This window comes from Urocampus carinirostris, chromosome 10 (genome assembly GCF_059441175.1).
Source record: "Urocampus carinirostris isolate Australia breed hairy pipefish chromosome 10, RoL_Ucar_1.0, whole genome shotgun sequence".
NCBI classification, from domain to species: Eukaryota; Metazoa; Chordata; class Actinopteri; order Syngnathiformes; family Syngnathidae; genus Urocampus; species Urocampus carinirostris.
Genome location: NC_142358.1, coordinates 17,508,584 through 17,531,949, shown reverse-complemented (window position 1 = coordinate 17,531,949; position 23,366 = coordinate 17,508,584). Strand labels below are relative to the sequence as shown.

The following is a 23,366-nucleotide window of genomic DNA, read 5'->3' as shown; positions in this document are numbered from 1 at the left end:
GCCAAAGTTCTACCCATTTACGTATCGTGTTAGTCCATGCTTTTGGAAAGCCACATACGAGTAAACTTATTGACACACGGGACAGAGCAATGAAACACAGTCTTTGATCGAAGACGAAGCAGTTTTGGTGACATAAATGAAATAATCTTTTATTTAATGACTAAAGTTAAATGAGTAAATTATGTCTATATGCATAATGACATTGTTCCCACATTTTCTGTGTAAATGGATTACTCACCAATGATCTCTGTTCATCACTGGTTGTATACCAGCTCGGTAGCCTAGATGGGAAGTCGCTGGTTCAAGCCTCGGCCGAGTCATACCTAAGACTTACAACATTGGTACTCATTGCCTCCCTGCTTGGCGCTCGGCATTAAGGGTTGGAATTGGGGGGTTTGGTCACCTAATGACTGCCAACATAGCAGTTGGGTTTCAAATGGCGGCGCCCTGTTTGGCTGCGCCTGCATCGGCTCGTTACAGTTTAACTGTACGGGTCAGGTGTATCGACATTTCGTTCTGTGTGCATGGTTTCAAAGAATGACAATAAAAGTATATTCTATTTTATAGTTTATTGTGATTGCGCCAAAAATCGGAATTCTGATCCCAATCGGACTAATGCCTGCATGTGAATGTGTGCCTTCAGCACGTGCTAATAATACATTACAAAACAAAATTACCTAAAGTCGTAAGGTAACTAACAAAATGCAGGTTTACCCTGAGTGTCTGATAACAAGAGTCCAAAGAATCTACAAAAGCAGGTCTCACAAAGCTGTACAGTTTGTTTCGGTTCAGAGCAGGAAAACAATATATTGCTTAGATTCCAGGAGCCCCACAGCCCTCATGAGATAGGCAGTTAAAAAAGAATGGACTTTACAAAACATTTTTTCAGTTCTTGTGATGTACTCCCCAAAAAGTCACAAAAAAATTGAGTCGGCAAGGCTGTAACTCCGGTTTGGGAATTGTGCACAACGCTGAGACAACTAAATATAGGGAGTTAACTTTTGCACTCTATAATGCCTTAGCAGTTTAAGAATAATTTCACCAAGTAATGGATCATGATTCAGAGCTATTGGCTTTGAATCCTCCCTAACAATTTAATTAATTCCTCGGGATAATACATAGACAGAAAATAATTTCCAGAGCAGTGATTGTCTTGTTCAAAAGGCTGAAGTTATTATTGCTTGTAACAAAAACAATGATGAGCTGCAGTAATTCAACCAAAGGATAATTAGAGTATAAATGAGATGTTTCCATCGAAAATGTCTGCTCTGCACTGTTCTTTCAAGGTCCGTTACAGCGACAACATTGATAATTTTATGCTGTGTAGGGTCGCCCTGACTTGAAAGAATGACAACTAAAAAAGAGGAAACTCCAATTAATTGTTTTTCCAAATGAGAAAATTCACTTTATGATAAATAGAATAAGTGCATATTAGTACGCGTTCTCAGAGACCAACACAAGTTTTTTGTGAATCAAAGATGCTTGTGTAGAACCATGGCAGGAAACGCATGCATGACAGTAACAAATCTAATTTGGAAACATGGGGGAGGGGATAGAGAATGCACTTTTTAATACAGTAAATTTAGAAAAGTGCTGCATAAGATTAAACCAACAGTAAAACAATGGCACAACTGTCTACAATTGTGATATGCGACGAGAATTATGAAGAGGCTGAGCAACAGTATAATCTGCAACCTTAGGTAAAATTAGGCTGACAAAATGTACATTCAAAGACTCACAAGTGTTAATCAATAAACCTTTTGATCTATGGTGTTGTCTCTCCCTTTCACTTACATTTCCCTTATGAATGGCTGCTATTCCTTTGAAATGAAGGCGGGTAAATGCATATTGACGCCAGCAAACATTAAGGAGGAATTTGAGAGCAGTATCACACTAGGGACTTAAGAGATTTTTCTGTGTTCTACACACATCCTGTCGTGAGCTAGTTGTGAGTAATCTCTTCATTTTAAAGGACACTGCTCTTCTCTCCCTGATGCAGAGCCTGTGATTCACATTTCACCACTCACACTTCCTGTCCAACAGCTTGAACTCCAGTAGAAAAGAAATAAAACACTAATGCCATTTCACACGACGGGACCAAAAAGTAAGGGGGTTGTTATCGCTTTGAAGCGGGACCAAAAATATGGTCAGGTCTGGTGGAAAGTATAAACCCGCGAGCACTAGCAATTTAAAAGAGCTGTGGCTATCCAATATTTTCACAGTTGAGTAATCACCCTATTATATCAATCAAGTACACAAATAAAGAATTGTGTGGACGTTGTTTTTTCCCAACCTGGAGTAACCATCTTCATGTTCTAAAAGTATTCAATTTTGCAGTTTGCATCAGCTCTTAGTCCCTCACCCTGGCACACTTTTGTGAACCTGACCATAATGCATGTCAATTCTTCCCACTACTATAAAATTGCTAGTGAACCGACTGGCTGTTTATTTGAATCTCAGAACATTGCAATGATGCATTGTAATATAACGTAACATATTACATGTCACTTTTTGTTTTCTGGGGATGATTGTGTTATTGGCTTCATTTCCTTGCACTATTGTTAGAATGTATTTTTTCCCCATTCACAATCATTGCACTATTATTATAACTAAGGCCAGTATCTAAGCACTAGGTTGTAAATATGTTTTTCTGCCTTTTATCCCAGACCAACTGATTTCAAGATAAGAGGAAACCACAATGATACGAGGGGTTTACTAGTCAAGTAAATGTCGAGTAATCTCTTTAAATCAAACACAGTTTAAATTATCAAATGTTCCACATACAAGCACGTGGCTGCTTGTTTAAATGTGACACAGTAGGTTAATTTACTCTAATTCTCTCCATGAAAACATAAGGAGGCTACGTAATCTGTCATCTAAGATTTCCTCTTTCCAGGACTGTTTTGGCACACTGTAGGGTCTGCAACATGACAAAGCTCTACCACATGCATATAAAACACATAGGCCACCTGTTATGCCACAGCCCCTCTCGTAAAGCCTCAGCTTTGCAAAAAGGTAATTTAAGTCAAAAGTCATTCAATTGAGACACATGCCTTTGTGTGACTTGTTTTATTATTGGCTTTTGAAAAGTTGCAGAATAGGTTTTCTACCCTACAGAATGAATGAACAAATGGTGCTTTTATCATCTATGATCTCTGGAGCCTTGGCGTCACGTTGCCACATGACAGCAACATTTCAAAGAGATGGAGGAGCTAAGACGCTTTAAAAGTAATAAAGCTGGCAAAATCGTAAACTAGCCACACTAATACTTTTGGACCTCCCTTGTAGAATTATTGTAATGTTATAAAATGGGAAAAAAATGCAAATAAAAGCCCCCTTGATTAGTATTTCCTTTGGCTGACAATAAGCAATTGCTTCGCATTTGAAGTGTCTTGTGGACAGACGGATGGCTCTCTCTTTGTGGCCGGCGCTGACCATTGACCGGACTCGGAGCCGACCTGTGGCAAGAAACGCCACCTCGACATCTGTGTTTATTCTTCATTGAGAAGCAACATGCTAAATTTACCCCAGTCGAACATGGCCGGCACGGAGAAGTCAAAGGAGAGAGGATGCTGTCTGGGATTATTGCATGCCATGTCTGGTAGAACCATTCACTTTCAGGTCCACAGAGATCACGCAGAACCTATTCTGGTCTTTATTTTAGAACTAATGTAAAAAGGGCCTGTTACACATATCCACTGCCAAGAGTCACAGCATTTTCGGTCCTACAAATAAACTAGCAAATCTTACCTTGAGAATAGATTTGAACTGCCGAATCATCTGCTTGGCCAATGTTTTATAGCTGCAGGGACGGCCATTAAGCTGAGAGACATTTCTGTGTAAATCACGTACTTGTTGACACACCCAGGCACTGACTTATGGATAGGACCCTCACGGGGGGACAAACACATCACATAGAGTGAGGACAGGCTGCAGCAATACTGTTAATGGCCGAGTGCTATTTCACCTTCAACTGTACAAGTACACTCAGGTCTAATGGCATAACCTGCATACATTAGATTGATAGGACTGCGGGACGTTTTATCACTTAATGTTTATTTCTAATTATTATGCAAGTATATACAGTTCACAAGTGAAAAAGAGGTGCTAATGATGCCAAATGTGCAGTTAATTCTGATAAATTATCTTTAAATATTTGATCTATGCACGTATATACAGCTCACACGTGACAAAAGTGTACCAATGATCCCCAAAATTAAATAAATCAGTCAATTAATTATTAAATTATCTTTACATTTTTGATCAACCAACAAATAATCTATACTTAATGACAGTGTATGCTAGTAATGTTCTTTAAAATGACTGTTTATAAAAAGTAAATGTGGCGTGGACCTTGTCATAGTATTTGTTATCTATACCTTTTAAACCATGTCAAGTCATGTTTATTTGTATAGCCCTTAATCACAAAAAGTCTCAACGGGCTGTACAGACCAAGACCACATAACAACATTCCCTGATCTGAAATCTAGATGAAGGCAAAGGAAAATTAAAAATCTTCAGGATGAGGAAAATGATGAATGGAATGGAATTTATTTAATGCCTGACCACTAGAAAACTTTATATTTCATGTACATAGTGCATTATAAACGATTTTATGGTCTAATATGACAAGACATTAACCACTTTTTTGTGGATGTTCAATTGTAAACGTATGACAGAATTAAAGTACCGGTACATTCATCAATTGATTAATCTTGAAAATATATTTGAAACAGTTGAAGCCAAATGTCAACACTCAGCATTACCTATCTTGTTGATCAGAGCTACTTTGTTTTTGAAGAATGGTATGAAGTCAATGTTAGATGTGATTTTTTTGGCAAATGGGTAAAAAATTGTGATAAAAAGTCACAAAAGTGAAAAGCACTTATTCTTGCAGTCAAAAAAAAAAATCACACTTGGTCACACTAATAATACATCATATGGATAGCACTCATCAATGGCTTAACTCACTATCATCCCTTTCAATTTAACAAAGATGCGGCTTCAAAGACACTGTATTTTGAAAAACCATCAGTTCTGCAATCGATTTGTTTAGGGTGAGTGTTAAAGGAATATGGAAGTTTGAATTTGGGTTTTGTCTGTTGGACTCTCTGTGTTTTGTGCAAAAGTTTTGTGGAGTAGATCACATGGGGCAGCCCTCAGGCAGTGGGAGGTGACCAGCTGTCTGGGGGCCGAGGCGGAGTCGAGGCGCCATTCTTCCGGGAACGGGAGACCAATGGGAGCGGGCTGCGTCGCGACCAGGTGGGGTTGACGCGCCATTCTTCCGGGACGGGAGACCGATGGGATTCAACCAAGGGGCAGAGGAGATGCTTTGCTGAGCAACTCGGAAGAAGAAGAGTCGTTTTTTGGAAGGAGAAGCGTGCAGAGATGTAGTGATTTGTGTGTTAGAAATAAATCCTTTTGTGAGTGAAATGCCGGCTTCTGAGAACTTTCTATGCAGAAAAGAGCGCGCAAATTGTTTGGATGAGTGGTGATTGGGAAAGGTCACAAATTGGAGTCAGATGATTAATTGAAGTTTGTGTTGATTTAAAAAGAAATTCCAACAGTGTTTCTCTGGTGCCAAAATGTCTACTATGCCTCAAAGAATTCACAGCCCACCCCAATGGAGAAATTATGATTACAGACTCACAGAATGATAACGACACAAGATGTCAAAAGGAGATGAGTCATCTCAAGCCAGCCTACATGTCAGTGATTCACATCACGGAACTTGGGTGGCCGAGTTTCCATTTTCTTTGTGAGATGAAAGTGCAAGTTGAAGATACATTTTACCGAGTTTTTACCAGTTTGAGACTTTACTGAATAGATGGCTGTTCTTGCATGACACTATATCAATGGGTATATTGTGGACATATTGGTATAAGAAAAAGCTTGGGGGTAACTGACATTACTGTTAATAATTTTGAATTAATTTGGTTGTCCTGTTATGGGTCTTGTTACCATCTACAAGGTAACTATGATAAAAAGGTCCTTTCTTGTAAAGAAGTCCAATTGTATTCAAATACATTGAGCAAAAAAAAGGCAAATCTATAGCTTTGCTGGTGCCTGACAAACAGTATGCGTGAATAGGCCAACATCTTTACCATGTACATAGTGCATTTTATAGAAGCTTATAAAGTATTGGAGTTTGCCAAAAAAGGCAGGAAAATACGTCTGAATCTTTGGACACTGATCGATGAGTCGCCATTAGCATTAGCATAATGGGACTGCACCTTGACTAAAACACTATTTTGTCAACAGGTGGGGCTGTTGCGTACAGTTTCCTAATAAAATACCGACATGTGTTAGGGTTTAATATCTTACCCAAAGACATTCTGACTAAACAGCAGAGCAGGACTTGTTGGTGACTGATGTGATGTTGTGGCATGCATGGTACAAAGTTGTAGGTGTTAAAATCTACCAAATGCCGGACACTCACCGTTTGTAATGCACGTCTGATTGTTCGTTCGCAACCGCACCAAGTTCAGTTTCAAGAGGAAATAGCATATCAGTCTGAACTATGAAGTAAAATAAAATGGTGTTGACAAAAATAATCAAAACGTGTAGTTCTTTATCAACGAATACATGTTTTCCTAAAGTAAAAATATTTTAAAAAGCCATTTTCAGAGCAAAATTACAACATTTGTGATTTTTGTTTTTGCACTAACGTATCATTTTCACCATCATCATCCGATGTTCCAACCAAAAACTTAGGGCTGCACTCCCTCATGTAAGTGCACATGCATTAGATTACATACTTTCCATACGTTAAGTGTCTTCCTGTACAGTGCAGTTAAAACAAAAAAAAAAAAACATCTTCAGACTTGTCATGTTACAGGTCAGGCAGCATGGTCAAAGGGTGGTTATGTCTCAGTTGGTCCAGGAAAACCTCCTGTGTAGTTTGTCGTCAAGTATGTTCTCCACATGCTTAAAAGATTTTTTTTCTGTGGTTACTCTCCAGCTTCCACTCCTCACACATTCCAAAACCACGCACCAGTATTATTGCTTAAATGGTATTTTGTGCTTCTTGGTAGTCCACGTCATAAGAATCCACAGAGCTTGAATCAAGGAAAAACATTTTTCTTTGTTTTAGCATCTCATTGCTTATCAAAACATATCTAAATATAAAATAAATATTAAGATTCCTTACCAGATATTTTGCACAGTGTAGAAATTGAGAAAGAAATGTTATTTTGATCTTGACTGGAAGTTCAACATGTGTTTCAAATATCATGACCATTACATTACACTCCAACATTAAGTCCATGTCATGCTATTAGAAACTGATATATTTAACCATTGTGAAAATTAGCATAATGGCATAATTTACATCAGTCAATTTTATTAATCTACAGGTCCATAAACATCAACTATCATCAGCAGCCAGGTAGCCTTCTGAACTTTATGGTCATTATTCCAAATATGGATGTCAATCATTTAAAGTCAAGTCAAGTCAAATTTATTTATATAGCCCTTAATCACAAAAATGTCTCAAAGGACTGCACAGGATTACAGTTACAAAATTACACAATTACCTGATCTTAAACCAGCATGCGGGCAAGGAAAACTCAAAAACCTCAGTGTGAGGAGAAAAGAGAAACCCTGAGAAAGGACCTCACATGTGGTAATCCCCCTTCCAGGATTGACCAGGGTGAATTACAATTAGCATTAGAAAATAGAAACAAAATTATAAGTGTTGGATTTGAAAAGTTGTTGACCTTTGGACGTTTAAGTGTAACTTTTTATGTATTATTTAGAAACTGTATGCCACAATTTGGCCTACAACTGAAAATAAAGATCGATTTCAAATATTTCCTATCGGGGTCTCCTACCACTAATAATATATATTGGGCGTGAAAAAAATTATATTGGGCTTACTTTACTACCCAAGGCAACTTAATCAAAGCAGTATCGGTTCTTGACAAAACTCAAGACCTCCAAAAAAATCCTAAAACGGTATTTCTACTATGTCGATTGGCAACCCAATAAAAGGGAATTTTATACACACTAATGCTTTTATATGTACCGTATTTTCACAACCATAAGGCACACATAAATGTCTCAGAGATTTTTATCAAAACGTGTGGCTTGCCCTATCCTGCAGTGCACACTGTGTGTGATGTAAAGAGGCGGACATAGCTGAGGACACCATGAGACTGTGTGGCAAATGTGTGCATTACTGCTAGTGGGCGAGGTGTGGGCGTGCATATATGGCTAGGTTCACACTGCGAAGGTTAATGCTTAATTCTGAATTTGGGGTGAAATCTGATTTTTTTTTGTGAGGTCGCTCACATTACCAACTTATTGCGACTTGTATGCGATCTCCTGTGGCTTCTATGCGTCTCCTGTGTGAACACAAGAAGTTTCCCCCTTGTGCAGAAGAGGACACGTGACGTCACACATAATGCGTTGTTTGCAGAAATGTTTACGGAAGTACTCATGGATGATAACTTTCCTTCCATTGAATGCTTTACGTGTTTTCGTCTGCCATGGCGTGTTGATTTCTACACTACACATAAAAAAAATGGAAACCGAGCAGCCGCGAGAAAATTTGAGATTTATAAATAGATGGTTCACATGTGGGGGAAGCTGAAAAACGAAGTCCGACAATTTTTATCATAGAGCTTTACCCTTGTAATCTAAACTTAAATAAACCACAACCAAACTCAGTCTTGCTTCCGCTGTATTTTTAAATACGCACATTTGTATGCTTGCCTGTGTTGTTGTAAGGCTCCACAGCAGAGGGCAGAGGCCCCATTGTGTGCTTTGCCCTATGTATGTGTTAAATACAGAAATAAAACCAGCAACGGAGACTGCGCCTTTTAACACAGTGCGCTCTATAGTCGTGAAAATACCATAACATTACTTGGATTATTAATACAAATGAATATCTGTTTCAAATAGACATAGTCCGACTCCCCAACCGATATAATTGATATCCGCTCTGGAAATAAAAACATATTTGTCTATCTTTACCACCCAAGGCAACTTTATTAAAGCAGTATCTGTTTCTGACAAATCTCCAAACCATTTTCGGATTACTGACTACCTGACAGGCTGTACATCGGACACTGTGGTTAGCAGCACAGGATCTCCGCAGGGGACCGTGCTCTCTCCGTTCCTATTCACTTTATATACATCGGACTTTAAGTACAACTCTGACTCCTGCCATGTGCAAAAGTTTGCCGACGACACTGCGATCGTGGGATGTATCAGAAATGGGCAGGAGGAGGAGTGCAGGAAATTGATTCAGGACTTTGTCCGATGGAGCGACGCAAACCACCTGCACCTGAACACCACCAAGACCAGGGAGATGGTGGTGTACTTCAGGAGAACCAGAACTCACCCGGTTCCTGTAACCATCAAAGGAGAATGTGTCGAATTTGTCCAGACTTACAAATACCTGGGTGTGCAGCTGGACAACAAACTGGACTGGACTGCCAACACAGAAGCTCTATGTAGGAAAGGGCAAAGCCGGCTTTACTTCCTCAGAAGGCTGGCCTCCTTCAAAATCTGCAAAAAGCTCCTGAAAATATTCTATGAGACAGTTGTGGCAAGCGCCCTCTTCTATGCGACAGCGTGTTGGGGAGGCAGCGTCGAGAAGAAGGATGCCTCTCGTCTCAATAAACTGGCTAGGAAAGCGAGCTCTGTTGTGGGCAAAGAGCTGGACAGCCTAACAACAGTAGCTGAGAGACGGGCACTGGAAAAGCTGCGGTCAATCATGGACAATCCATCGCATCCACTACACAGCATTATCTCCAGACAGAAGAGCAGTTTCAGCGACAGACTGCTGTCACTGTCTTGTACTACGGACAGATTGAAGAGATCTTTTCTTCATCATGCCATGAGGCTCTTTAACTCTACCCGGCAGAGTAAAAGCCCACAGTAAACCACACCACCTACATTGCATATTAACGAATCTTATTGCAATATGTATTCTGCGTAGCAATATTTAATTATTCTATATAACACGCTACAGTGGGCATTTGCATGTCACACTGGGTATTTGTATATTGTATTCTTTTTGCTTTATTATTGTATTGTTCTCAGCTCAGGGATGCTGCTGGAAATGTGAATTTCCCTTCGGGGATGAATAAAGTATCTATCTATCTATCTATCTATGCAAGTTGAAAAACAAATGGTATGGGAATTATATATATATATATATATATATATATATATATATACACGACGAGGTGGTTAGCGCGTGTGCTGCACAGTTCCGAGGTCAATTGGGTTTCTAACTGACATGATAATAACCACAATATGGTGATTACATAATAACAAAACAGTTATAACATGAGTTTTTATTTTAGAAATGTTTATCAAAATGACAGTCCTTGGCACCCAACGGTAACAAAAAATAATTCTCAGATTCAAAAAGGTTGGTGACTCCTGCTATACACAATACTCCACTAACCTACATCAATTGTGTTTATGAACCCATCAGCAGCACAAAGGAATATATTAACTTCCAAATGTATGTATATGGGCATCATGTTGCATACATAAGCTCGCTCTTCTGCAGGCGACCTCACCTGACGTGCACGTCCACGCACGTCATAGCTCGAGCCAGATTTTCATTCTTAACATGTTGCACGAAGTCATTGTGATAAATCAGCGTTGCTTTCTTGTCGAGTGCATCAAAAATCGTGCAAGCACGCAAAGGGGACAGACACAACATTTCCCACGCCGCCTGCCACGGGCAACTTCCGATCGCATATACAAGCTACTCGAGATGCAGAGCGCGTATGTAATAGTAGGGAGATGCGCAGTGGGTCCCCTTCAAAACATAGCTCACATTGTCTGGATTCTGTAGTTTTGCCGTAACAAATTGATACTCGGCGATTGTGAGCAACTCAGGTGAGGCGAAACTACAAACCTGAAAACTGCATAGCGCAACGAGCATGCGCAGAACTAGGACTTGGGAGGCTCTTTGAATGCAGTTGATAAAATTCAACGGCGTAAAGACAGGCTTTTGTCTTGTATAAAAGGCTTTACGTTGAGTAAGTGACAAGAAAATTCGATTGAAACGTTCTTCCAAGTGAAAAGTCCACAACAACACAATTTGAATGAAACTTGGCAGCTTTTGGGAGCTTCCCCGAGTTCAATGTTTGCCTAGCTCGCTAATACCGCTTGCCACTTTTTTCTCCGCTTAAAAATAACCAAACCGGTCCACTCAAAACTGTTATGAACAGTGATAAAAAGTGTCCTTACCTTAAAAAAACGAGACGAGGGTCGTGTTCCCGAATTAAAATTAGTCTCCAGACATGGTACGTATAAAAAATAAGCGGCTTCCAGTAGCTGTTCCCTGAGCGAGACGTTGCCAAGAATGCTCAACCGAAACCACGGCAGAGCGGTGTTCGACGTCAGTGCGCATGCGCAGACTCAGCCTACAGCCAGGGGCAGCGCTAATGGGTAGGGACGTGAAGTGGACTGTAAATGGCCGCCTGGAAAATGAGAAGCAGAGATGACACGTTTTCTGGATATTATGTCTTTAAATTTAGGAAAATCTGCATATCTATAATTTTTTAATATGATTGTTTGAATTAAAGAAGCGCGGAATCAATTAATTATACTAAATATACAGTGTTTACTCCTCAGCCTAATCCCGCATTTGTCATATGGGTTAATAGCGGTATCCTGTGGTTAAAAGGCGTATTGCAGATCAAGACGATTTCAAAGACAACTTTACTGTAATACTTAGTCATACTTTTTTTTTACAGTCTCGACAACGAACAACCACAAAAGATTAAGATCACCAAGTTCTGCAAAATAGACCATTGTATATTTTACTGTCTATTTTATGAATGAAAGACCTTTGGGACTGGGTCATTTTACTTTCAATAATTTATACTTAAGCTCATTGAACAAGAAGTATTGACAGTAACTTGAAAATAAAAACTATTACTATTATACATGATTATACGACTTTATGTAAACAATACTTTTGTACTGTATATCAAACATTCAGGACGCGATATTAATTGTTGGGTTACAATGGATTTAGATTTAGCATTGTCTTTATTGTCATTGAGAAAAACATCGTCTATAACGGTATTAGAAATGGTAATATACTGTACTAATATTATAGTAATACAGTAATGTGATATTTCAAAAGATTATATCAAAATATAGATTTACCGATTAATGATAAAGCAAAATCATAAAAATAAAATTTATATTATTATAGTTTGCTTCTTCGTGTTATCAATGTGTTCGATGTGTTATTGGGTTTTTGAGTATTGTTTTTGAAACACGATTAACATGTCACCACCCTTTTAGTCTAGTAGTAGTTGACTACTAATGTCGACATAATCTTCTATAGTATAACAATCCTTATCAGCAAATGTCACTTGAATAGTTGATTGCGATTTTGGTCATTTTGTCAATGGCGTACATTAACCATTTTTTCTGCTATTTTAAGTGCAATTTGGTAACGTATTACATTTTTTTGGTTTGAACAATTTTACTGACACTATTAACAGCAAAGAAACAATGTGAAGTTTGAACAAATTTTCTCGACAATTTTAACAGCAATTAAGCATATTCACAATTTCGTTATATCTGACAATATGACGTTTTAGCATTTTTTTCTGACATTTTAAACACAATTTCATTATATTATATCCCAACAATATGAGTTTTTATCGACACTTTTAACAGCAATTAAATACATTCACAATTTAATTATATCATATTTTAACAATATGAGGTTTGAACAATTTTTATCGACACTTTTAACAGCAGTGAACCAATGTGTAAAGGGCAATACTATTGTGCAAGGGCATAGCTCTGTACTAGACAACAGAGGGCAGTGTTGCACAAAATAAAAATAAAATACTACAAAGTGTATTACTCTGTCATTAGCAGTATAGCTATTGCTCAACGTTATGGTAACCAAGGTATTATTATTGTTATTATTATTATTATTATTATTATGATTATTATTATTATTATTATTATTATCTCATCTCATCTCATCTCATTAGCTGCACCGCTTATCCTCAGTAGGGTCGCGGGGGTGCTGGAGCCCATCCCAGCCATCATCGGGCAGTGGGCACGGGACACCCTGAACTGGTTGCCAGCCAATCTCAGGGCACACAGGAACAGACAACTCGCTCGCTCATTCACACCTAGGGACAATTTGGACCGGCCAATTCACCTGAAATGCATGTTTTTTGGAATGTGGGAGGAAATAATCATATTATTATTATTATTATTATTATTACTATTATTATTATTATTATTATTATTGTGTAAGTAGTAGTTGTAATTGTTATACCGTCACAGTTATAATGATAATTATGTTTTCATTTTTTTCATAATTAAAATATACATTTATTTTTTAGCCTGGTAGTACAACATTAAGATAATTTGTCTTTTTGTCTTTTTGGCATAAATGTACTGTATCATATAAAACATACCTGAAAATGTATACGTTTCCCTGGATTTCATTTCATTTCATATACGTTTAGTGATCATTTCAAACTGTACAGTATATTTTAATATACTGTACTTTCTTGTATAACACACACAACACAGAATTTTCTGCAAGCAGAAAAAGAAATACGAAAGATTCTGAAATAATTGTTTGTGTTGTTTATTTTGTAAATAAAATAAACTTGTTTACAAGAATTATTGTTGTTTTTATCCTACATAGTCTCTCTTGCTGTGAGTAAATAGGTGCCGTGCTGTGATTTCAAGCTTTGACATCGTTTAACAAGGGGAATTGCAGTCATTAATAAGGGGAACAATTGACCGAGGTAGACAAGTATGTAAAAATTAATACAGTAACTGTTATTTAATTTTGTGTTATTCTACAGCACTTTCAAGATTGAGTCCTTGTATCCGTACAGTATACAGAGTTAGCAAGCTAATTATCTGTAAGATCTCTTATCATTATTCTACCATCCAAGTTAATGATGCATGAGCTGCCAAAATGATGTAGGTCATCCGCGGAGGCTTCGAACTACATTACCCAGGGTGCAGCGGGGCGCCACCACCACCAGCCTCGGCTCAAGTGTGTCTCTCCGGATCCAGCACACCAAAGGCGTCCACCACCGCGGGTGTGCGTGCCTGGATATAGCTCGCTCTTCATGGGCTATACAATAAATTAGGCCTGCCCCCCGACATCCTTCCACCTCGTGGGTTAGCGACAAGCCGGACACTTGTTCCCCGTGCCGAGCGAACATCCGCCGGGGTGGATTTGTTATGACGCCGGAAGGGGGATTTGACAGCTTGGTGTATTGAAATACGGTCAGGACGTTTTTGGACATCTGGATGATTGGCGAGAAAAGGGAGTCGGCGGGAGCTTGACGTGCCCGATTTATGGATGAAGCAACACGCCCAATTCAAGTCGATGGATGTTGCTATGCCCACGGTGCAGGTTGGGTTACAGTAAATACTTGCTTTTTTGATAGCGCACGCCTTCGGATGTGGCCTACATTTCCATAAACTGTACTAAAATATTATTCCCTGGAACGTGGCCTTAGTTCATGGCGCACCCTACAGATCTTTTATTTATTCCATCCTGTCATAATGACTGCTTGCCTTAAAGAAGCCTTTATTCTCCCCCATCCTCCTCCACTGATGGATAAGCTAACACTAAGATGAGAACGCTCCTTATCCACGTCCGTTCAGCATCACCATTGTCCACACTGACTTGCTAACCAGATGTGGACTGAATTAAGAAATATGTTCAGATATAGAGGCTGTCCTGAGGTTGTTTGGGCAGAGTTGTCCATGCATGCAGCATTTGGTCCCGACCGGACTTTCGAGATGTAGGGCACAGGAATGTGATTCATCCATTCAGCCATCCAGGCTGCGCCTTATAGAGAGAAAACAGCCCATATTCATGGAGATGGCTGACGGGGGAGGAGCATGTACACTGGATACTGAGGACCCCTGCTCAGAGGATTGCATTAGGCTCTGTCAAGGTCTGTCATTTTTACTGGTAGTCTAACTAGAATGAGTCTCTAAAAATCTAATCAAATGAAAGCCCATCATTGGATCTTCACAATGTACGGGAAATTCACCCAAGCAACAGAAACAGCCCTAATTGAAAATTACATGGACGATTATATCGATGGTAATGTGTGGAGCTATAAGCCAGAATTTTATGAGGGATAAGGTGTATGTATTAACCAAATCTGCATTAATTTTAGCATCTATTAAGAGGTATTTCATCAGGTTTTGCAGTCCCTCTCATGGATTTGGACTTTGACCTATTGTGCACTTTCCCTGAATGACCTGACCTTTTTTATGTCATCCCCGCTCACTGCTCAACCAAAGCTCCAAGCGTAGATCCTATTTGGCGTTATTTCAAAAGCAGGATGAGGGGATGAGGGTGCAGCACTCCCAATTCTTTGACCCCGGGACTAGTGGTGGACACCTCGCATCGATTAATGGGCCTGCTGTGTTTATTTTGCCTGAGTTGACGGGGGCAGGCTTGCAGCGTCCTACACCAGCCCGGCCTTCATGAACCCATACGGCAGAGCCAGAAACGCGGCAGCCCCCCAGTCCTGCACCAGCTGTGGGGGCTGCTGCTCCCCGCCTCCCCCCTGCCTCATCCCCTCCGCCACCTCCTCCATGTCTCCAAATACCACCCCGCCACCCCTTTTGTGCCCTGCCCCGGTCTCTCAAATGGAGAACGGCAGTATCTGGAACTCATTCTTCAGCTCACCGGACTCTCAACCTTGTCACAATCCATACTGGACAGCGGTTTTCGATTACGAGGCCACAGCAGATGAGGAGCTAACCCTAAAGCGTGGGGACCTCCTGGAAGTTCTCTCCAAAGACTCCAAAGTTTCTGGGGATGAGGGTTGGTGGACAGGAAAGATCCAGGACAAGGTGGGTATTTTTCCTAGCAACTATGTGACCAAGGGGGACGCTCCCAACTATGAACAACTCAGCGTAGACCTCGGCGAATGCCCTTTGGAGGTCGATTTTTCCGAGCTGCTCCTGGACGAGGTCATCGGAGCAGGTGGATTTGGGAAGGTGTACAAAGGAATTTGGCATGGGGATGAAGTCGCGGTCAAGGCAGCGAGGCAAGACCCTGATGAAGACATCAGCGTAACAGCTGAAAGCGTGCGCCAGGAGGCAAGACTTTTCTGGATGCTCAGGCACCCAAACATCATCACCCTACGAGGAGTGTGCTTGCGAGAGCCTAATCTGTGCCTGGTCATGGAGTATGCCAGAGGCGGGGCCCTCAACCGAGCCTTAGCTGGGAAGAAGGTGCCACCAAGGGTGCTGGTAAACTGGGCTGTGCAGATTGCGACAGGGATGGACTACTTGCACAACCAGGCCTTTGTGCCCATCATTCACAGGGACCTCAAATCCAGCAATAGTGAGTAAAAATCACTTATGACTTTGTTATGCCTGTATTATTTTTAGTGCATCATAAGGTTATTGCAATACTCAATGAGATGGTCAAGCAAACAAATTGATAATAACAAAAACCTTGTTAGATTTGGTAAAATCCATTGTAGCCTCCAGCAAAATCCATTGTAGTTTCCCTGTTTTTTGGTTTTGCTAATATTTTCTCTCTAATTATTCTGCTTTGTGACATGATCAATTTCTCAAACAATACCACTAACTATTGATTTCGCTTCCCCATGACACGCTCTCTCAGAGGTCACAACAGCACACAAATACAGATTGACCCCCCATTAACTTAAAGGCTCTTGTCCTTTCCATCATGCACTCTTTGGCCTCGACATTGGGACACAATTATTGTGATCCGGTAATAGCAATATTTATGGTACTTGCTTTTACAAGGGTAATAATGCTTTTAGTCAAAGTGGAAGTAAGTCATTTTGATATTCAGTTCAAATTTTAGCCTGTCAAGACGTTGCTTAATGATTACCTCAAGTTATTGGGGGACTTTACAGTACCCGTTTTACACAGAAAATATTTTCAAAGGCAAACAATTGTAAAGTGTACCATGCTTAATCATTATGACAGTAAATCCGTATTTTAAGGATTTTATGATTGTGAGGTAAACCGAAATGAGAGCCGATTAGGAGCCAATCAGGTGTTCAGGTTATTGCCAGATTTAAAAAGCAATTCAGAATTCAAATGAAGGTGTGGTCGTAAGTATGTCACTGCCAGTCATACCGAATCGATGCATGCACTTACAGGTTGATTGAACAATAATAATTTCATTGAATGTTTAGTGATCCCTCGCTATTACGCAATTTACTTTTCACGGTTTTGCTACATCAGAGATTTGCATCATGCATTTTGTTCTGCATTCTGAATGGGCTAAACAGTCCAGAAAATAGTAGTTATCGGTCATAAATAAATAAATGTTTACTATATGCAGTACTTTTATTTGATAAACAACCCTTTGGGTCTGCAAAAAGTTTATGTTCTGAATTAACTGCATTGTAGGGTATTCATTAAAATAAAATAACCGATCACTTTATTTATTTATGTATTTATTAACACACTGTGTATTGATTTAATTTTTAATATTTTTTTTACATTTGTTTTTATATTTATTCATATCTTAATTTATCTAATCTAAATCGAACTATTTATCCAAATCCAAATCTATCTTACATAAATCTCAACTACATCCTGATTTGTTTGTGAGCGCGTGTGTGTGTTTCTATGTGTACTTCAAGCCTTCGTAAGTGTCTTTAGCTAGGTTTCGTGTCAAGGCACCCCCTATAAATACCAACAAAATTGATAAATATATACTTTTGTGTGGTCTGATTTTGAGGGTTCCTCAGCATTAGCTCAGGAGGTAGGGCGCTCGTCTTGGGATCAAGAGATTGCTGGTTCGATTCCCAGCTCCTCCGTGTTATATGTCGAAGTGTCCTCGGGCAAGACTCTGAATCCCTAATGCCCCCAATAAGGGCTTTCTTTCATTAATTCCTTCATTTATAAGATCAGGGCATGGTGTAATTGTAACCTGTGCAGTCCTGTGAGACATTTCGTGATTAGGCCTGTACAAATAAATGTGGCTTGACTTGACTTAACTTGATACATTCATTTCAATGTTGCCTTTCAATTTGGAATTACTTTAGGTGATTTTCTTGTAGTCACACCTCTTCCGAAGGAAATGAATGGAACCCAAGGGATGTCGCCTCCTGTGTTTTGAGCCCATATACAATGCACCTTTTAATAAGATGAAAGTGATTTTGAAAGGAAAAAAAAAACTCAATCACAATATTCTGTAAATTTGACCCCCTTTTGACTATCGTTCCTCCATCATCCATCTGATCCGAGGCCCGCTCCTTGTCCTTCTCGTTCCTCCTTTTTTCTCAAGAAGAGCAATTCTGCTCTGCAACTAGCTGTGCTATTTTTGGTCCTTTGTGCTATTTGCTGCTTTAAAGACGCAGTTGCAGTTAGCGCATCACACAAATGGCACAAAAGCCTGGATGCATGTAAGCATGAGCTATATTATGCGTCTTGGACGACGTGCGTTGATCTCCTCTGACGTGCTTGATGGAGGGGGGGGGGGGGGGGTACACCATGAGTTGGTGGAAAGTGCAGGATGCTGACTAAAGGCTCTTTTTTTAAAAGGGCGAGACAGTCAAAGAGTGCGTAAACACTAAGGCCTCTTTTCCACTACATGGTTCGAGCTCTCCTCACCTCACCACGCCACTCCCCGGGTACCAAGTACTTTTCTGAGTAGCCTATTCCATACAAGGTCGTACCGCACTACGCACGGGCTACATACCTCCTCCTTATGGTCGAATTTGTGACCTGCACTTCATCAGATTGGCTTATTTTTCAACCTAATGCTTATAATGATTAACCCTTTACTGTTCCTGTGCAATCTGTGAAATCCTAATCAAAGACGTACCCAAAGTAAATTAAATGCTGTTCCTGAACCGTTTTAAGAATATGAACGGTTTTGGTCTCTTTTTAAAGGAAACACTTTAAAGTTTTCTCCCAAACTGAAATAATTACTGCAAGTGCTAATAACATTGAGTAATCTGAGTTGGAACACAAAGACATAGAAGCTTTTCATTCTCGCCTTAATTTAAACCCTAGTATCTTGTTAAATTAGATCACAATCTGAAAAAACTAAGCATTGAATTTTACACATTTTTTGTAATGGTATGTCTACGCGTTTCTAAAAGTGGCCGTTTGGAGACAACTATTAACATTTATTTTCTTTATTTTATTGATTTCTGTTCAAAAATGCATTTATCTTTTCGTGTTCAAGAAAAAGGAATCGGACATAGGCACTCAACACCATTATTGAATTATTTTTCCGTTTAAAAAACATTTGTTTTGTAACATGAAAGATACGTTTTAATCATGGCTTTGTATGTTGGGGGCTTTAGCATTTCAATTAACAGAAGCATTAAAAATAGTTTTACAAAAACAAAGAGAAGCAGTTTTATGTAAAAAGATGTATTCATGTTATGTTCACACAAATCTAGAATCGTAAAAATAGAAGAAGGTGCATCCCACACCGAGGTAAGGTTGCAAAGATGAATGATTCTTCTGACGTTGCGTGGTGTTGAAGCCTGAAAGGATGACAAGATGTCATCACCACTTGGTAACTTGATTGCCAAACTAAAGCAATGAAAGATCTGAAATTACACAAATAGCATACCCATTTTAATATGCAATAGTAGGGGCTGAATGTAATCAACTGATCACATGGGTTTTTATTTGTGTTGTATTTGACATTTCAACCAAATTGTAATATTATTAAAGAACTCATCTTCATTGAGAACCCACATTGGCTTTTAAGGACTACTCAAACCGTTACATTAAAATAAGTTGGGTCAAGTCAAGTCATGTTTATTTGTATAGCCCATAATTACAAGGAGTCTCAAAGGGCTGCACGGACCACAGATTATTGCAAACCACAGACTATTATTACACCATACCCTGATCTAAAACATATTGAACCAGGTTTGGTTCAATAATGGAAAAATATTTTTATAGTAGATAAAATGTCAACTGTAAGAAAGTAAGATTCCACTGCAAAAATGATCAAATCCAAAATCTTGCACCTAAATTTGCTGATCTAGTCATTCTTAATTTACTGTATATAGTATTGTAAAAACATTTTGTTCCTTTGGCAGATAATTATTTTCTCATTTTAAGTTAGTTGTTGTTTTTACTTTTCTAGAAAAATACTAGATGAAACGTAGTGAAACGTAAAAAAACAGGTTAAAAATATAGTAAAATCCAAAATTACAGTAAAATTGTGAACCGAAATGAAATTAAGTACTTTATAAATCTTAATTTTAACTGATCTCACAATTTAGGCTTAAAAAATGTTTATAAACGTTTTCAACAGACGATGTGAATAGATTTTTTTAAAGTGTGCTTTGGCTCAAAAAAGGTTGAAAACCCTTGGATTACTGTCATGGTACACTTGCAAATGTTAAACTACAATAAGCAATCACATACTCTTATGTTTTTTTAAATGAAAGGACAGATTTCAAAAGGACTTATTTAATATGTGAAGTAGAGACCAATAATATGCTCATAAAAATAGATTTAATGGCCAAGGAAAATAGTTAGTACTGCATCTTAACACATACACTTGAAATATATAAATGAAACATCTTAGCAAATATTCAAAGACAAAAAATACCTAGCTATTGTTTTTTTTTTTTGTCATAATTTACTACTGAACACACACGCAAAATGTTAGCTAATAGCAGCGATGCTTACCCTCTTGCTTGTTCGGACCACTTCAATTTTGTTCCATGGAGCTCATACTAGATTTGTTAATTGCCTGCACCTCACCAACTGACCACAGGGCAGAATTACGCCTAGCCATATCTTGAAAAATAATCTTTTTTGTTCAGGCAATATGCGGACACAAAATGGCGGCTTTGTTTTAGATGCACCTAATGGGGAAGATAATCAGACCAATCAGTGGTCTGCAGTCACTGGCGTGACATTTAGTCCCTAGGACTGTGTCTCAAGACTTCAACAGAGGTAGTACCAAAAACGGTGGCACTAGGGACCAAAAACCAGGTATGGAAGACCGAAAAAGGCAAGCAAAGAAGGCTGGAACCGTATAATGAAAAGCGCCTATATATTGCTGATGTGAAGAAAGGTCCTCCTTCCACTTTGCATCTTTTATTCTAATTTATTTACCTTCCTATCCAAGGCCCTCTATTATTAAAGGGTGGGCATCAAATGTGACTCCATTGGACACCAATTGACATGGCCTTGCTTCGTTGTCACTGAGTCACACAGCTTCAAGCCTCACTTGGCCTCTGTGTGAAATGTCAATGCCCTAATTTTGACTATTGTCTACAACAGCATCATTGAAGTTCTGCTATGTTTGGTCAAGTTCGGACTAGAATCTTCCCACAAATCTAAATCAAAATGTGGATGGGTTGTAATCATTAGTGAATCATTAAGAATGAGTCACAACATTTAAAGATATTTGGCTGACTTAGTTGCCTGCTTATTGCCTGCTTTAAAAAAGGCTTTGAGAAATGAACCTTGCTCTCGCTCTACAACCAGCTTTGATCAGTTATAATGGAATTTTAGTGAGTAATTCACTTTGTGTGGTTTGTTTGGTCAAGTTGTGGACACAGGAATTACACTGGTATTTGAACCAAATCAACGGGTAGGGGTAGTTCATCTACTCAGGTCATCAGTTCTGCTCGGGGTCGTTAGGATGCTGATGAAGTAACAGAGTAGAATCAGTTTTCCAATAATATAGAAGATTCTGGTTAAACAGGCAATGAAAGACTTAAGAATTTTTTATGACTTTGTTCATCTGTTTTATGTTAAAACACTTTAGAAATATGTTAAGAACATCTTTGCCTATGTATACAAAAAGGACTTTCTATTTTTATCTATCTATCTGCCCTGGTCATATCCCTCAAGCAGGGTGACCGACAGCAAAGCAAACACATACAAAACAAAGAAAAGAAGAAAAAAAAAAGGGAAAAGTAGCAAAAAACACTCACAAATTTTTTGGGACTATGGCCTTTGCCGTATAGCAAGGCAAAGGACTTTCTACTGATGGAAAATGTCGGGATGGTTGAAATTCTATAATGTATAATTTAAAATCACAATACTTGTATTTGCTGTATCGAAGTAAAAGTTTGATTAAAATAAGAAGCCAAAGTTCCATTTTAAAACATCTTTATCCGGTCAAGAAGTGAAAGTTGTTAAAAACATGTCTTTCAAGTCATTGAAAAATTGTATTTTACTATTTTTGGACTAAATATGGATAATATTGGATGAACTAAACACAACGCACTTTTAGACATATTTTTCTGAAATACATCTAGTCTAAAAAGCACCGTACCAGATTTAACCCAAAATGCCATAGAATATCGTCATAAAAAGTCTGACCCCAGGAGTCAGTGACCATATTGGTCTAGGATCGATTTATGTTCTGATTGTAGTTTTTTTTTTATCCCAAATTTGAGTTCAATTCTCATGTTTTTTCTGGGTACTGCGTTTCTTCATTTATCCCCAAAATATGTTAGCCTATCAGTATGTTTTCTGTGGCCATGGAATTCAAAATCCAGGTCAATATGGACAAAACTGGGAACAACACGATATTGTTTGGGATTGGTAAATTGGACAAATTGTGAATTCTATGATTGCATGCAACAATAATGAGTTGTCACAGTTTTTACCCTCTGGACGAGAAACCTGTAGTTATGTGTAGGTAACCATAACAAGAACAGTATCTAAAAGAACATTGTAAAATGAAATGAAATGAAATGATCTGCATTTATATAGCGCTTTTCAAGTCATGACTTCCCAAAGCGCTTTACTGTGTGCTTCACATTTCCCAATAGTGGCCGTGCAGCCATGTAAGGCGCTAACCTGCTTATTGGGGGATTAGGGGTTCAGTGTCTTACCCAAGGACACTTCGACATGTAACACGGACAAGACAAGGATTCGAACTGCAATCTCTTGATCCCAAGACGAGCGCTCTACCTCCTGAGCCACTGCCACTTGTAAATTTTATAGACCTTCTCTAGATCAAAATAGGATAATTACCTGACAGTGTATCATGTTTAGGTTGTTTCATTAAAAAGGTAAGTGTGACACAGTGCACAAGATATCCTGCTTGGTGTCCAACCGCACGGTATGTTCCATTCTGCTACCATAAGACTACCGGCAGTTATTTCCTTTTTATCATGTTTGAATTTTATCACTGAACACAGACATAGTTGTAGCCTCATTATTCATTTACCGCAACAGAGACAAGGTGCATTTCCTTCTCCTGGCCAGCAACCAATTTTGGAGTGTACCCTGTTAGTCAAAGGGAGTCAGCAAAAATGGGTTCCATTTAGCTACGACATAAATGAGATCATTGAATAGAATGTAAGTAGAAGAGACAGGAAGAGAGACTAAACTTAAGTGTTCTATTTTGAAACATATATTTTCTTTACAATTTT

At 38.8% G+C, this 23,366-nt stretch overlaps 2 protein-coding genes across 3 annotated transcripts in view; one reads left to right on the top strand and one right to left on the bottom strand.

Moving 5' to 3' along the window:
• The window catches only part of sipa1l3 (signal-induced proliferation-associated 1 like 3), an 84,006-nt gene extending 72,676 nt beyond the window's left edge, over nt 1–11,330 (bottom strand). For both annotated transcript variants that reach the window (XM_088345079.1, XM_088345080.1), the window contains exon 1: nt 11,218–11,330. The gene's annotated coding sequence lies outside the window, so the exon portion shown is untranslated. The remainder of the gene's footprint in view (nt 1–11,217) is intronic.
• A 2,709-nt stretch (nt 11,331–14,039) lies between these two features.
• The window catches only part of map3k10 (mitogen-activated protein kinase kinase kinase 10), a 50,055-nt gene continuing 40,728 nt past the window's right edge, over nt 14,040–23,366 (top strand). Inside the window, exon 1 of the mRNA XM_088345459.1 lies at nt 14,040–16,348. Coding sequence (XP_088201585.1) covers nt 15,481–16,348 — 868 coding nt within the window. The 5' untranslated portion in view covers nt 14,040–15,480. The remainder of the gene's footprint in view (nt 16,349–23,366) is intronic.